General features: G+C 57.8%; 4 protein-coding genes across 4 annotated transcripts; 1 reads left to right on the top strand and 3 right to left on the bottom strand.

Annotated features, from left to right (window-relative positions):
* Positions 1–561: 561 nt before the first annotated feature.
* On the bottom strand, positions 562–1,817 carry DICSQDRAFT_140782 (uncharacterized protein). The gene is made up of 2 exons (XM_007370271.1): positions 1,229–1,817; positions 562–1,169 (listed from the first exon to the last, which is right to left on the bottom strand). The coding sequence occupies exon 2, from the start codon at positions 1,021–1,023 to the stop codon at positions 598–600; it is 426 nt and encodes a 141-aa protein (XP_007370333.1). The 5' UTR covers positions 1,024–1,169; positions 1,229–1,817; the 3' UTR covers positions 562–597.
* A 155-nt stretch (positions 1,818–1,972) lies between these two features.
* On the bottom strand, positions 1,973–4,176 carry DICSQDRAFT_157649 (uncharacterized protein). The gene is made up of 5 exons (XM_007370270.1): positions 3,871–4,176; positions 3,713–3,803; positions 3,163–3,658; positions 2,555–3,101; positions 1,973–2,424 (listed from the first exon to the last, which is right to left on the bottom strand). Exons 1-5 carry the CDS (start codon positions 3,917–3,919, stop codon positions 2,384–2,386), a joined length of 1,224 nt encoding a protein of 407 aa, XP_007370332.1. The 5' UTR covers positions 3,920–4,176; the 3' UTR covers positions 1,973–2,383.
* An 837-nt stretch (positions 4,177–5,013) lies between these two features.
* On the bottom strand, positions 5,014–9,534 carry DICSQDRAFT_112408 (AAA-domain-containing protein; the record flags this gene model as incomplete). The annotated part of the gene is made up of 20 exons (XM_007370269.1): positions 5,014–5,182; positions 5,249–5,340; positions 5,427–5,519; positions 5,584–5,886; positions 5,944–6,037; positions 6,115–6,219; positions 6,288–6,370; positions 6,446–6,581; positions 6,642–6,738; positions 6,803–6,911; positions 6,991–7,461; positions 7,519–7,670; positions 7,732–7,830; positions 7,882–7,997; positions 8,051–8,125; positions 8,178–8,757; positions 8,820–8,934; positions 9,005–9,088; positions 9,155–9,382; positions 9,439–9,534. The coding sequence occupies 20 exons, from the start codon at positions 9,532–9,534 to the stop codon at positions 5,095–5,097; spliced, it is 3,216 nt and encodes a 1,071-aa protein (XP_007370331.1). The 3' UTR covers positions 5,014–5,094.
* A 2,042-nt stretch (positions 9,535–11,576) lies between these two features.
* Positions 11,577–13,443, top strand: DICSQDRAFT_174431 (uncharacterized protein; the record flags this gene model as incomplete). The annotated part of the gene is made up of 5 exons (XM_007370268.1): positions 11,577–11,626; positions 11,679–11,713; positions 11,771–11,931; positions 12,926–12,975; positions 13,056–13,443. The coding sequence occupies 5 exons, from the start codon at positions 11,577–11,579 to the stop codon at positions 13,441–13,443; spliced, it is 684 nt and encodes a 227-aa protein (XP_007370330.1).
* Positions 13,444–14,407: the final 964 nt, after the last annotated feature.

Raw genomic sequence — 14,407 nt, 5'->3', positions numbered from 1 at the left:
ATATGATCTCGTGCAGTGACTGTTGCCCTCATGCAAACTATCTCTGTGTACTGTGCACACTGTATGACTACAAGTACTTATGCGCAAGTTTACTGGGCCCATGGCATACTCACTCTTGGAAATGCCAGTGGCCCAGCGAGTGGGCTCAGCCGCAGGGGAGCTCTCACTACGGGCACCGCCTCGAATCGTTCTTTGTCAAAGGGCTTTAGAACCTCTGAGCAAGTACAACTTTCCCATTGTCGACCCTTCAGCATCCTTTGGCACGCGTCGGCAAAGGGACAAGTTACGACTTTCCCGAAAACAAACCTCCGTTTCACGCGAAGGGATCCCGAGCGCTGCCCGTCGTGTCTGGGCCTGTGACCATGATGTGGCCTGTTTAGGCAGGTCGGGTAGGGTAGACGCCGGAGAGAAAAAATCCCGCGCGTTCACGGACTTATGCAAGGCGCTGTAGATTGACCGTTGTAAATTTATTTCTCGATCAAGGTCACACAAGATGTTGTTACTGACCATATATTCGGCAAACCGGAAATGGTACATTGATTGAGATTGATTGGAGCATTGGCGGAATATGTGTATGAAAGCTAATCATGTTACTGGTTATAGCTCAGCCATCCTCTTATTAGCCATCGACTGATGGTCGCGGCTGCGTGACGCATCGCACCCTACTCCGTCGTGGTCGACGTGGACGTGGACGCCGAGACCGAAGTCGAAGACGTCACCGAAGTCGAGCCCGACGGGTCCGTCGAAGTGGACGCCGAAACTGAGGTCGAGAGCGACGTGGAGAGCGAAGTCGAGGTGGTCGGCACCGAGGAAGACGACGAGCCCGACGCCGACACCGTCGGGCGGGGGGTGACGACGGACTTGTGCGGCGTGACGGTGGAGTACGGTTTGAACGAGCGGGGCACTGCGACTACCTTGAGCTCGATGCTGGGGTCCGGTGTCACCGTCGAGTGATGCGAGTCGACGCTGCGCGACGGGTAGTGCGGGGCACTGTGGGGAAGAGCTGTGCGATGAATGCGGCATGAGTGTTGGCACTGCGGAGGTTGACGTGATACGACGTACCGATGGCACCACCGACGATGGCACACAAGAAAAGAAGAGTCGAGGACGTGGTGAACGCGACCATATTGATGAAAGAAAGATGATCTGGTGCTGAAGGGTGTGGAAAGGTTTGTATTCTGACTTCCGACTCACCAACCTCCCCTCCCTTATATACCTATCGACCCAGCTCGTATTCACCAGACACTCCACCCCGACCTCACCCATCGCCCACCCGCGCCCGAGCGTCGGACGCAGCCCCGCCTCCTATCCTATCCTATCCACGTCCAGCCAAAGCCGCCGCAGCGCCCGATCGCTCGACGTCGTCCACCGTACGCCCAAGGACGGCACCACAGCCCCCAGTCGTCACCCGGCGGTGCGCATCTGCTTCCGCGGTGCCAGGACTGGGCAACGATGCGCCGTGCGCTCCGAGTCCGCCATGCTACCACCTGCGCATCAGGTCAGGAAAATAGAAATACCACGGCCCGGGACGGAGGGCCTGCAGCACCGACACCATAGGGGCGTCGTTGGGGCCCTATGATGAACGTCGGGGTCCGATGGATCGCCATCGTCGACTTAGATGGACGAGAGAGCATCGCGCGCGGCGGCACACCCGTATTTGGCAGTAGGCATCGCAAACTATTCACGAGCGCTTATGTCCTCCTCGGCTATGGTTGTGTACTACGCGATGTTCGAACACGTCGGGGGCTACCATCAGAGCGCACTCCGTTGCAGTTCGATGGAGCCATGAAAAGAGGAGGCACGCTGACGTTGATCGGCAGATCGGTACAAAGATCACAGCGTCATTCACGGTACAGACATCGACGTTAGAGACACAAAGTTCTGCCGACGGGTAGTACTATTGGGAGCCACGTGAAAATGGCCTTTGCTACGGTACGCCTCCCCATTGAGCACAGGGTGGGATGTTGTACATGTATACGATGAGGTGTGCGACTATGGATGCATGTGTATGTTTGGATGTGAGTATCGAAGAACAGTTTTGGGGGCTAGATAACCTGTCTACGCATATCTAGAGCTCGGCTTCTCCTCGCACTGACTGCTGAGGGTGTGTCCCTAAGAGGTGGAGTTTATGTGCCCATGGGGGATAGAAGCGGAGAAGAATGGAATGAAACGGAGGGCGCGGTGAGGAGCAGGAAGACGAAGCAATGCATAAAAATAAATGGATGAGTGTACGCATATCAGGTGGTCGATTGAGGATGGAGCTATGTTATGTGTATCGCGGGCGCGATGAGAGTGAGAGATGAACAAACCAAACGCATGTACAGTCGAAGAGATGAGATGAGAGGAAGGAGGACGCGGAAGCGGTCCACAGATATGTATGTATCTACCCTACCGGCGAGATCACCGCGACGAGCACCGAGATGTCTGATACCCACGAGGCAGCAGCAGCAGGCGACCCGACGGCACCGGCAAGCGGAAAAGGAAAGAAGAGATGAGCGTCAGCGATCCAGCCTCGTTGCTTGCGGCCCGCGCAGCGCGTCATAGATGAACTCACCGTCCGGCTTGCCGCCCTCGAACAGCTTCCCCTGCTCCTTCGCGCGCTTCGCAAACGGCACGTCCGCCTGCGGCCCCCGGGCCCCGGCCTCGCTCGCGGTCAGCACGCTTTTCGTCGTCGTCGTCGTCGTCGTCGTCGTCGTCGTCGTCGTCGTCGTCGTCGTGGCAGAGGCCTTGCGCGGGCCGCGCGTCTCGGACACGCGCTTCGCGCGCGAGCACAGCGCCTCGCTGAGCATGCCTGCGAGCGTGCTCCTGCGGAACGTCGCGCTGGATGCAGGCGTCGCCGTTGCTGTGTGTGCTGCGGAAGCTGGTGCTGGGGGCGCAGTTGCAAATGCGTCGCCGTCGTTGGGTTTCGCAGGGGGCGTGGTGCCCATGAACGACCGGCGGAAGCGCACGACCTCGTCGAGGATGTCCGCGTCCCACAGGTTGTCGGACAGGCCGTCCGAGGCGAGGATCAGGATGTCGTCCTCCTGCACGGGGATCGTGAATATCCGCGCGTCGTGCGGCTTCGTCGACGACGCCGGGCCGAGCTGCACTGGGGTGTTGAACTACGAAGTCGAGGGTGAGACGGGTTGAGACGAGCTGGCGTGAAACGAAGGGGACGCTTACATTCCACCACATCTCCTCGGTGCGCCAGACGATCTCCTCACCGCGAATCAGCATGCCCATGCAGTCGCCCAGGTGCGCGATGCGGATCACGGCCCCGTCGGTGCTCACCTGCGGCTGTGCCGCTTTGCCCGACGTGGGCGGGGGGCCGAAGAGAGCCGTGTCCGCCTTGGTTGGTCGGGACGAAGCGGGGTGCTCGAGGATGGCGACGAGCGCCGTCGAGGAGCCCTCAAATAACGGAACAACGCCCGGTGGCGACTGGGATTCTGGAGATGGCGTCGAAGCTCGTTTGGGTTTGCTATCGGATGGCGAGGGCGATCGAGAGCCGCTTGATGAAATACCTGTGTCTGTTGGGCGGACGTGGGACTTGAGTGCCTTTTCGTACGCCTTTTCGAGGATCATGAGCACGTCCAGGCCGTCCTCGAGGTCCTCCAACGAATCTTCGAGATCGGCGTACAGGTCGACATCCGCCTCGGAGTACGAGTCGGCGTCAGCAAGACTAGAAAGCAAATGAGTTCACGACCATGGACACAGATTGATGCGAAAGACGCACTGCTGCTCCTCGCTGGCAGCGTCGACCTCCTCCGAGCAATAGTGCATCAACCGCCGCGCGAACAGCGCACTGGGCGTAGGGTCCGCGTACGCTGCACAGGTAGACATGAGAACGGTCAAGCGTCGTCTGACCGGGCTGAGCTGTCAGATTGGACTCACGGGTGCGCCGATGCCTGGACCATCCCCCGACCCCATCCGCGACGCCCATCGCGTTGTCTCGCACGAAGTAGGCGTCCTCGCCAACCTGCACTGCGCGGCCGAGCTCGTCGGAGCCCGAGTCTGCGCGGCCGTCGAATCGGCCGTGCCCATCGCGCCCGGCGACGCAGGGCCCGCGGGAGCGCTTGGGGATGCCGTACGCGCCGACGTCGAGCTGATATCGTGTCCGATGGCGTTTTGTGCGGCTGTCGGGCGCAGGTGCGTCGGGGGATTTTGGAGAGTAGACGAAGAGCGGGGAGAGAGACTGGTAGGGGAGGAAGGGGTTGTAGGGGGAGATGGGGAGGTGGGACGAAGCGTCTGTCTGGCCGAGGGTGAGGGCGAGGGAGTAGGGTAGGTGGCCGGATTGCTGGTGGGACGAGGAGGGGCCCTCGATCTCGGCGCGGACCTCTGCGGCGAGACGGGTGCCGACGATCACGTTTGGGTTGCCGCGGGAGCTGGGGGGCGGGGGTGGGGGCGCGGCGGCAGCGTCGAGGAAGGAGAGATGGGACGCGGTGTAGAGAGTGCGCGGGGAGGAGGCGGAGTTGGAGCGGACGCGGGGGACGAGGGGGAGTTGGGAGGTGGATGCGGTCGCGGAGGCAACGGCGGCCGGGCGGGGGAGGACGGTGTAGAGGCGTTTGTGGATGGTCTTCATGGCTGTCGTCGCCGAGGTCTGTGGGTAGGACGTCGGGTGGGGCAAAGGACGACGATGAGGACGAGGACGGGCAGGCCTAGGCAGGCAGATAGAGACGTCAAGGAGGTGATCGAGTAAAAGAAAGCGGGAGAGGCGAGAGCTACCAACCGAGATTAGCCGAAGACAGATCACGTGCACACAGCGTCTAACCCGGAGCTCAGCCACTGGTAGCGATCGTCGTATTCGCCCCGTTTGGACCGTCCTCGGCGCCATCTCGGGCCGTGCACAGACCGCCTCCCAATGGACAGGCAGCGTCCGCCGCTGGTCACCGAACACGCTCTCTTCTCTCCCACCGACTCGGACCTTGTGCGGAATTCACATGCGCACGTAAAACATGTCCCTCGCCAGGATCCCGCACGCTGCGAGCACACGCTTCGTCTCAAGCTCCGGCTCATAGCTCAATATTGAGGCACTCCCTCATAATATTGGAAGCCGCGCATGTCCGCACGGCGCACGACCATATCTGTACAGTCATACCGCAAACGGCATCAATGTGCCTAGGCTAAAGAAGCCCGCATCCCGATCCCCCCTGCCTCAGGCGGCACAGGCAGATCCCCGCTCCTGTCCGACACAAACGCACTGTATCTGCACATCCACATCCCGTCAGCTTCCGTCCCGGGTCCGAAAGACGTCCGCGCCGCACACACTCACATTCGCCGCAATCGCTCGCGCTCCTCAGGAGGCACAGACGGCCGCGTGACCTTCAGCACACGCTCCAGATCCTCCGGCTTAATCTCATGTTTCTGCAGGGCAAGACACAACCGACGTCAGCATGATAAGCTGCGCAGGAGGCAAAAGCTAGACCTCTCGCCAACCCAACGCGACTTACCGCTTTCGGTTTGGCGTCCGTCCTTGCTCTCGACGACGGGCTCGCCCGGTCCTTGCGCCCGTCCACCGACGGTCCAGACACGATGCGTCGCAGCTGTATGCAGCATCCACATCGACGTCAGTCGTCGTCTGACCACACAAGCGAACGCCACACGCACCCGACGCTGGAACGCGGACTCCTCCGCGCGCGACAGCACCCTGCCCTCGCTCTCGCTCCCAAGAACCGTGTACCTGACAGGCCGCTCCGCATTCTCATTAGCTGCCGTAGACGACGCGCCGTTGATACTAGGCGCGCCGGCCTCGGCAGGCGGGTGGGCGATGGTGTCGTGCACGACCTCCAGATGCGCGTTGTACACCAGCGCCTGGAGGTCCGCGCCGGAGAAGCCCTCCGTCGCGCCCGCGAGCGCTGCGAGGTCCACCGAGCGCGCGAACGCGACTTTCCGGCCGAGCGCGCTCAGGATCTGCGGAGACGGTATTTGTTCGTGAATAGCGGAGCCCGAGAGAAGGGGCGCACGCACCTCCTCGCGTTCTTCCGCGTCTGGCATGTCGCAGAGAAGGGACTTGTCGAGGCGCCCGGGCCGGAGGAGGGCAGAGTCGATCAGGTCGGGTCGGCTGCAGCGCGAGTTCCAACGTCGGGGAGGAGCGGTCAGCTTGGACGCAAGCGCGTGAGGGGAGACGGAGGAGCGGACCTCGTGGCAGCGAGGACGTACACGCCGTCCAGGCCTTCTGCGCCGTCCATCTGGGTCAGCATCTGGTTCACGACGCGGTCCGTCACCCCCGTGCTGTCGTGTCCTCTGCAAGTCCGATTGTCAACACGCTTGGGCCCACGAAACAGGGATGGCCGGTGAGAATGGGAAGGTACCTCTTGGGAGCGATCGAGTCGAATTCGTCGAAGAACAGCACGCACGGCTTCGCCGCGCTCGCCCGCTCGAAGAGGTCACGCACCTATCACACGCGAGGCATAACGTTAGCCTTTTTGCTCGCGAGCGGCGCCGTCCGGTCGGAGAAGCAGGCACTCACCGACTTCTCGCTCGCGCCGATGTACTTGTTCAGGATCTCCGGGCCTTTGATGCTGATAAAGTTCAGCCCGCACTCCTTCGCCACGGCCGAGGCCAGCAGCGTCTTGCCGCAGCCCGGGTAGCCGTACAGCAGAAGCCTGCAGAACGAGTCGTATGCACCTCCGTCTGCGACGAGTAGATAGAAGACGTATGCGTACCCTGACCGCAGCCTCAACGGCGACTGCGCGAAGATCGGCCCGTACTTGGTCGGCCACTCGAGCGTCTCCCGCAGCACCTGCTTCGTCTCCCGCAGACCTGAACGTTGTCGCACGCGGAAACTGTCAGAGTCCGTCTGAGCACTCTGCAGAGAACCACGCACCGCCGATGTCGGCCCAGGCGATGTCCGACTTCTGGAGCTTCACGTCGCGGAGCGAGTGCGGCACGAAGTCGACCTGGGCGGCGGAGAAGTCCGCGGGAGTGAGTGTCGTCTGCGCGAGGTAGTCAGTAGGATAGACTCTCTCGCTCGCACAGATGCCGCGATTGAGCGAACGGAGGAGGGGGACGCACCTGCTGCGGCTCTTCGTGCGTGCTGAGCTGCAGCTCGGACGACCGGATAGCCGCACGATGGACAGCGCGCGCGACGAGGTCCTTGAGGTCCGTCACGGAGTAGCCCTCGGTCTGCGTCGCGAGCGCGGTGTAGTTCAGCGGGGCTGCCGGGTCTTGGGCGATGTTTGATGAGTCCATGTGCTCCTTGACCAGGTGCGCGAGGACCTGTCGGACCGTTGGTATCGAGTCGTCAGGGGACGATGCGGAGAGACAGCGGCGTACCTCTTTTCGGGCATCCTTCGACGGTGGCTTCAGATTCACGACCTCCTGGAACAGGTGAGAGGAATTGAGGAGCGGGTGGAGGGACGCCTGCGATTCGGCAGCGGCGAGGAGGACGACGCCGCTCGCGTTGGGTGCGGCCGAGCGTGCAGAGAAGCCGTACAGTGCCAAGAACAACTCCGTCACGTGTCGCGTATGGAACGAGTCCGCGTGCTGCATATGCTCGACATTCACTGGAGTGGGCGGATGAGAGCGGCGGACAGGACTCACCTCCAGCTCGGTTCCCATCAGCTTGTCGATGTTGTCGAGAATCAGGATGGAGGGCTTGTGCCAGGATACCTTGTCCATCCAATACTTCATTTGGGACCGCACCTTAGCCACTGGTGAGCCGTTGAATCGACTCAGGTCGACGTAGAGCGTGTCTGCATACAACAATCTCTGAGCTCCGTTGCTTTTTGCAGAAGCGAGTACATAGCAACTCACAGGTGAGCGTTCTGGGATCATGTTGCATCGCCTTCGAGACAGCATGCAGCAGAGCCGTCTTGCCAGCGCCGCTTCGCCCAGTCACAAGAAGCCCAGGAACTAGAGGAACGTCGAGCGCTCGTTCAGCTGAAGCAGGAGGGTAGGACGTACCACCTCGTACCCTCTTGTTGAAAGCGTGGAGAGCAAAAGATGTCAAGCAGAACTGCGTGCATTTAGCGAAAGTCTCTTCCACTCCGGCTAAACCGTGCGATGCACTTGTATTCAGCCTATAGCGATCTGTCAGCCTGCGGAAAGCGAGTATGTCCCAGTAACGACCTACTTGTCTGGTACCATCAGGCTCGTCCGCTGATAAGGAGGAATAGGATAGCCGCCATCCTCCTTGATGAATATCAATCTGAATACGATGAGCGTTTGAGGGCACTTGACGATAGTCCATGCATGCGTACCGTATCATATCCCAGTCCTCTGCGTGGTCTAAGACAGGATACAGGACTACATGGCCGTCTGGCACAGGAACGTCCGGGGACCATACCACGACCACCTCATTCTTCGACTCATCAATCAACTTAGGCCCTTTTGATGACGAAGCTTCGCCGTTGGGTACCAGCACTCGCGCCTGAGGGGCTGGAGCCGGAGATGCCGGAGCAGCCTCTCTGTCTGGACCTGCAGGAGGGGCTACGCGCCTGGAAGTCGCTCTCCATCCTTGCAACTGAGATGGAACGCCCTGAGGGTAGAGTGACAACAGCGTCTTATAGGAAACGTATGCGAAACCAGTATCCGGATGAGACGAGGGCGCGTTGGGAAAGAGTCGGTGCGGGAGCAGTCGTAGGGTCCGGGCTTGACGGGGAGCTCTACTCTTCTCTGGTGGGGAAGCCTGCCCAGACCCGTGAGGGACGCCTAGGGCTTTCCCAGTACCACCCTTCGCCTCCGAGGCTGCGTTCTGTTTCGAGCGAAGTTTGGGCGCGATGCTTACTTCCGTATTCGAGGTCAGAAGCAGCGGCTTTCCGGTCGAGGGCTCCAGCGAAACTGGCCGTACAGTGAGCATACCGTCATACGCGAGAATGGATTTGAGGGTTGCCACAACTCACCAACATTGAGTCGTACGCGTGTCCGACCCAACACCCATACGTCAATCTCCTGCCCCACGACGGCGACGCGCACTTGTGAAAGCAGGGTAGACTCTACGTGGGAGGCATGCAATTCCTGTGTGGATAGTCAGCTCTCAAGCCGGGCAGGAAGGGCAGGGGCCAAACGCGCCTGGCTATGCACTGACCAGTATCTCCCAGTCGTCGGACGTGGCGGGTTCGGTGGCTACAGACTTTGCGTAGGCGAGGTCATGGAGCAGACCAATTTCCACCTGACATTGGGTCGTGGAGGGACCGTATGAAAGGGACGTTCGGGAGAGGGAGAAGTGCGGACATACCACATCGCCCGAAGCGAAGCCCAACCCCTCAGCATATTGAGGATCTATCTCAACTGTCTCTAGGCCTCTCTCGCCAGCGTTCCCGGAGTTGAAGTGAGCGAGAGAGGATGACGAGGCGAGCCCTGTCCACCCGACATATGCTTCGGGCTTCTTGGCAGCATCCTTTGAGTTGAACGAAGTCTTGTTGCTGGAGACCAGCTTGAGATGGACTGCAAGCCCTTGGGGTCGCTGCAGAGCGTAGTGTGACCATCGCATCAAGCGGAGGTGCGGGCGAGTGGACTCACGATGCCTCGCTCTACCAGCGGACCATAGAGGGATATTGGGAGATTGACGAGGGAAGAATGGAGGGAGACAAAGTGTATCCGGCAATGACGGGGCATGTCGCGTCTGCGCGGCGATGGAGAGAGTGCCGCGTGGCAGGAGTCGTCCGCGACGTCGAAATTGACCAAGTTGAAGTATGTACTGAGCTTTCAGCCACACCTTGGAAGTGGCCGCTTCACCGGAGACAGGACCCCACGTGAAATCTCAGATCTCTCTTGGGCAGGCGAGCGCCTCTCTGGCATGCCAATCACCCCACCAGTACAACGTGCCGCAAACGGTCGTGTGCTTCCGACTCGAGTCGACCAGCAACAAAGAGATTCCACTGTCATTCGCATCGGGCAACGAACGTAGCAGTCTCATGCACTTAGCTTCAGGAACAACGTCCATGTATACCGGGCTCGGAGAAGGGACTCACCAGTCTGCATGCTCTTCGGAAGTGAGTGTTCTTCACCTGACTTATCTGCACCTGGCTCCGAACTACCACATAATAGCCGCAGACAACGACCGCTGTCTCCTCGCATACTTCTCTTTATCGTCAATCACACATGTTAAGGCCTTCGCAGTCCTTACACGAAAATCACAACAGGTGCCTAAGCAATCTATACCGTAATCCCCATAATCTGTCCGATTCCCTGCGAGCAGGGCTGCTATGTTGCGACACCTTGCTTTTGCACGGTAGCATGCCGCTCCCAGAGCGCCACGTTCTCGCCCTCCGATATCTATGACATCCAGCCATGCATGCCATGGGCGTTGTGATCTCTCCACTCGCTGCGTACAACGGAAACGAGTGCCCTGTGTAACGAATATGTTGCAAATCGTGCGTACCACGTCCGTGTTTATTCTGCGGCGACACGTCGGCTGATTCTCAAACCAAAGTAAGCACCATTCAATAAGTCAATTTTACCAAGACCGTCCGGATGTCGTTCTAGATCTCATTCAGACCCATAATTTGGAGCTAAATTGACAGCAGGCGACGGGAGCAGTTCAACTTCTCATCTGTAGGCAATCCACCTCAGAACAACATGATGCAAAGCTCAGGATGCGTTCATGAGTAGGTGATTGACAGTTCTGCTCACACTGGTTCAGGCCATGGACACAACCTAGAATCTCGTGTTCATCCCCGGTATGCACAGCGGCCCGACTCAGTCTCGTCATGGTTCGCACGGAACCGCTGTACGTCCTCCTGAGTTTCAGTTCACTGAGCTCCTGATTATAGGGCCGTGTACGGCTGTCCTAGCTCACCATCTGCCACATTGGTGGAGTGATTCGAAGGGTTGTGCAGGTGAAAGACGGGCCACCGATCTCCAAAGTCCTGTCGAATCGTCCGAAGATGGCTGTCTATCCTCACGCTCACGGTCAGGCGACTACATCGGTGGGTCGGACGCTCAACGTTGTATGCCCTCAAACTGAAGGCTGCGTTCGTCGCCGATGATTCTAGTAGGCTCGGTTCTATGGTCATAATCGTCATTATGTTGCTTAATTGTTGCAGGAAAGGATGACGTGAACAGAGAGGCGGCAAACTCGAGCAGTTCAGTATGCTCGGGGCGGACAACTCGTGGCGTCCGGACTCTTAGCCGCTGTTCCGGCGGACAGGAGGAAGATCGGCAGATTATCACAACGAAAATAGATAACCACGATCCTCCTGCTGTATGGCGTAGTGCCGGGCCTGGTCCCTGAGGGCGAGGTGCATAGAAGGACGCGGGGTATTTTGAGACCCTGGTTCGGTGCCAATATGCCTTCTTCCAATTCGCCTCCGGTGAGCACGGCTGACTTATATGATGATACAACGCGTTTTGGTCGTCGATATGCCTGATCTTATGGTGGCCATCGTCCCTTGGTTGACATTCTGTGATCAGTGTGGAGCCGGGTGCAAAGAGAACCTAGTAATCATCTCAAAGAGAGCGCGGCCTTGATAAGAAGTGCCTTCGGTATGGGAACCAGGGGCTCTAGAGGTGAGTGCGCTCATGCACATCTCTCTATAATCGCCGCGATTGGCGGGTCCTCACGATACAAGAGCCCGTCTCCTTCATGCGGGACTCCCCTTGTGACCATCTCACCTCCTCGAAGGCCTCAGCTTCCTCGAGCGCAGCTGGTATTTGCCATGTCGTCCGCCACCATCGACGGCCTCACGGTACCTCAATACAGTGAATAGTATGTCAATTTAGAAGTCACCCAACGGATGTCGACGTTGATGTATATGAAGTCTAACGGCTACTCGCATACAAGTCGCAGTAGTGTGTATGTGCTGCAATTCATCGCCACTCGTTGAGTCTCTGACGGATTTTTACTACGTAGGCTTGTTCGTCTACGAATACATCATCACATTTGGCTATGAAGCCAAGTACTTCTGGGGACGCAAGATCAACGGCGCCGCGATCCTACTCTATTTGAACAGATATATCTCTTTGCTCCTCTATCTACTTGACATGCTGAGTGCAATCACTCTTTCTGACGAGGTACGCAAATTGACGTTGCTTCGGCTATGGCCCCTCACGCTTCGTTTTCAATAGAGGTACTCCCCTTTCATTCGGCCTACGGAGGCAATGATACTCATCCTTGCATAGTTGCTTGCTCATGCAAAGGACCCTCCTGTCGATTGAGATGATCCCCTATTTCGTCTTCGCAGGTGAGTGACTTAAAACGTCCTTGGTGGATATGTGAGTGCACAATACTGATCAGCTTCAAGCGTTCTCCGGTTTGCGCGCGTTCGCACTCTGCAACAGTTGGATGCTGTCCACATTCATATTCCTGCTCGCATGTGTCCCGATCGCCATGAACTACGTGCGACATGCTCCCCGTTGGATTGCAAATGCCACGATCGTTGAGCCCCTTACTAGGTCGATTTCCATTTCGACTTTACAGGGGTGAACTTGCCTATCCTCGGTTGCCAATTGTCCGATACCGTCACCCTGCAGCAGGAACGATCGTACGTACCTGACGAACTTCGCTGATCACAAATCAGGGATGCTAACCTTGTCTTGATTCCTAGATGTAAGTCATCGCTTCGCGACTGCTCAGTCGAAGTCCGATTTTCTCTGAACCTTCATCCTTGAAGTTGTGATCGCGTCTCGAACATGTCTGATCGCAGCCGACTGCCTCCTCATTTTCCTGACGTGGCGACGACTGTATAGTCCACGACAGGTGGGGGATGCGGGGAGAAAGAACTCGTTCAGCACGGTCCTCCTCCGTGATGGTGAACATGTCGCGATACCTGTTCATGTCAGGCCAAGAATTACTGATATAATGGTCTTCACAGGAACTATCTACTTCGTGTACGCAGTGCTTGGTTCCGGCAGGTGTCTGAGGTTGACTACATATGGGGCCATTGGCGCAGAGTCATCGGGATCCTCAAGTTCTGCACTTCACGTTGACGCTTCTCTCGGTGAGCTCGTCCCGCCTATTTCAAGAAAGTGAGTCTCCGGGCATTCTCATCCAACAATCTACGTCTAGGAAACCATAGTGCTGCAGGACACCAGCATCGTCACGGAGCTTACAGAGCCGTAAGCACCCTTTCTGGCGCTCTGGCCAACGGCTCACAAGTCGAAGCGGCCAAGATTATGGCTAACTGCAACGTTCTCAGAATGACGAAGATCCTCATCTCTCGCTTCCTGTTTCACTTGCAAGCCGCCGATCGCGCGTCCCTCGACATGGACTCCTCCGACTCGCACGAGGGTCTTCCCGAGACGTCTTCGCGCACGAACATCAGCTCGGTCGTGTTCGACCGTATAGTCGGGTCGCTCTCCGCCGACATCGCGCCAGAAGACTTACTAGGTACGGCCGATGAGGATTCGGAAGACTACGCGGAGAAATCCGACTTTGTGGGCACCACTCAGACGGAATATCTCGAGGAGCCTGTGGAGAAGGGGAAGTCGGTCAACGAGATGCAAGAGGTAAACGCGCTGGACTTTGGAACGAGGGCGTCGTCCAACACGCTGAGGGGTCTGGATACTGTGGAAGAGGTGGTCTAGAGCATATATCTCCAGTGTATCCAGAATGTTGGCGGAACTACTACTTGCGTTATTTCTGTAGAATCGTTGTTAGGAATGCCCGAAATAACGATAAATGCTAGACTTCGGCAGGTGCAACTCGACCGTGTCTCCATCCAGAGAGACTTTGTCCGTCCGGCTCTGGGTGTATGATATCCGTAATATGAGTTCAGGAGGCGCATAAGAAGGTAAGAATGAGCGTAGTTGCTCGGGCAACTTTGACAAAATGGACTGACTCATGAAATTAATGATGTTAAGAAGGTACGGTGCGAGGTGGATTCCTAGTCGCTAGCATTTCAAGGCGCCAGAGGCTCACGCTGCTCTCATCCCTCTCTCGCCGTCTCTGCCATAGAAATTTGATTCTCAAATCAGTCATCGTATACAAAACCCACCAGAAGACGTCAAGCGTGTGTAGCTACAAAATAGCGCTTGTGCGAAAATCTGTCCGCTGAGTCTTCACATACCTCTAGCCATGGGCTTTGATCACGACTATGTGGAGGGAGAGGGTCCATCTTCATCCAGATGGAGACAGAGGTCTCTGGACGGAGACACATTCTCTGTCGAGGTACAGATGGAGTAAAGAGACCGGTACGGAGGGCGCTGCTCCATATCGAGGCTCCACTTTCCGCACCAACATTCTAGTGGACAGAGGCTGTGGCAACTGGGTACAAGCAGAAAGTGCACTGAAGCTCATCAGGCTTACGCTGCTCAATCGGCGGTTGATGTGGCTTGCGCATGCAAGTCCGACACTGTGCCGGTAACCGGGCCCTGGAAGGGCGTGGGACGTTTGCGCTTTGTCAGCCTGACCAAGACCCGTTCTCCGGTCTTTCTGAGTTTGGAAGGTATGTATGTTGAGTGTTTCGACGACACTCGACGACAGAATTCGTTATGTGCGGTCATGGCCCGGCCATAGTCCTTGGCTGATTCATCGTATGAAATTATGGAA

The sequence above is a fragment of the Dichomitus squalens genome (assembly GCF_000275845.1).
Source record: "Dichomitus squalens LYAD-421 SS1 unplaced genomic scaffold DICSQscaffold_64, whole genome shotgun sequence".
In the NCBI taxonomy this organism is placed as follows: domain Eukaryota; kingdom Fungi; phylum Basidiomycota; class Agaricomycetes; order Polyporales; family Polyporaceae; genus Dichomitus; species Dichomitus squalens.
This window is presented reverse-complemented; position numbering and strand designations above follow the sequence as displayed.

What these genes read in the sequence shown, in the direction of transcription:
- DICSQDRAFT_140782 (XM_007370271.1), bottom strand. Translation starts at nt 1,023, where the DNA reads ATGCCGCATTCATCGCACAGCTCTTCCCCACAGTGCCCCGCACTACCC.
- DICSQDRAFT_157649 (XM_007370270.1), bottom strand. Translation starts at nt 3,919, where the DNA reads ATGGGCGTCGCGGATGGGGTCGGGGGATGGTCCAGGCATCGGCGCACC. An exon ending in GTCCAGGCATCGGCGCACCC is followed by an intron (nt 3,804 to 3,870) that starts GTGAGTCCAATC and finishes CTACCTGTGCAG; the next exon opens with CGTACGCGGACCCTACGCCC. An exon ending in GCTGCCAGCGAGGAGCAGCA is followed by an intron (nt 3,659 to 3,712) that starts GTGCGTCTTTCG and finishes TTTGCTTTCTAG; the next exon opens with TCTTGCTGACGCCGACTCGT.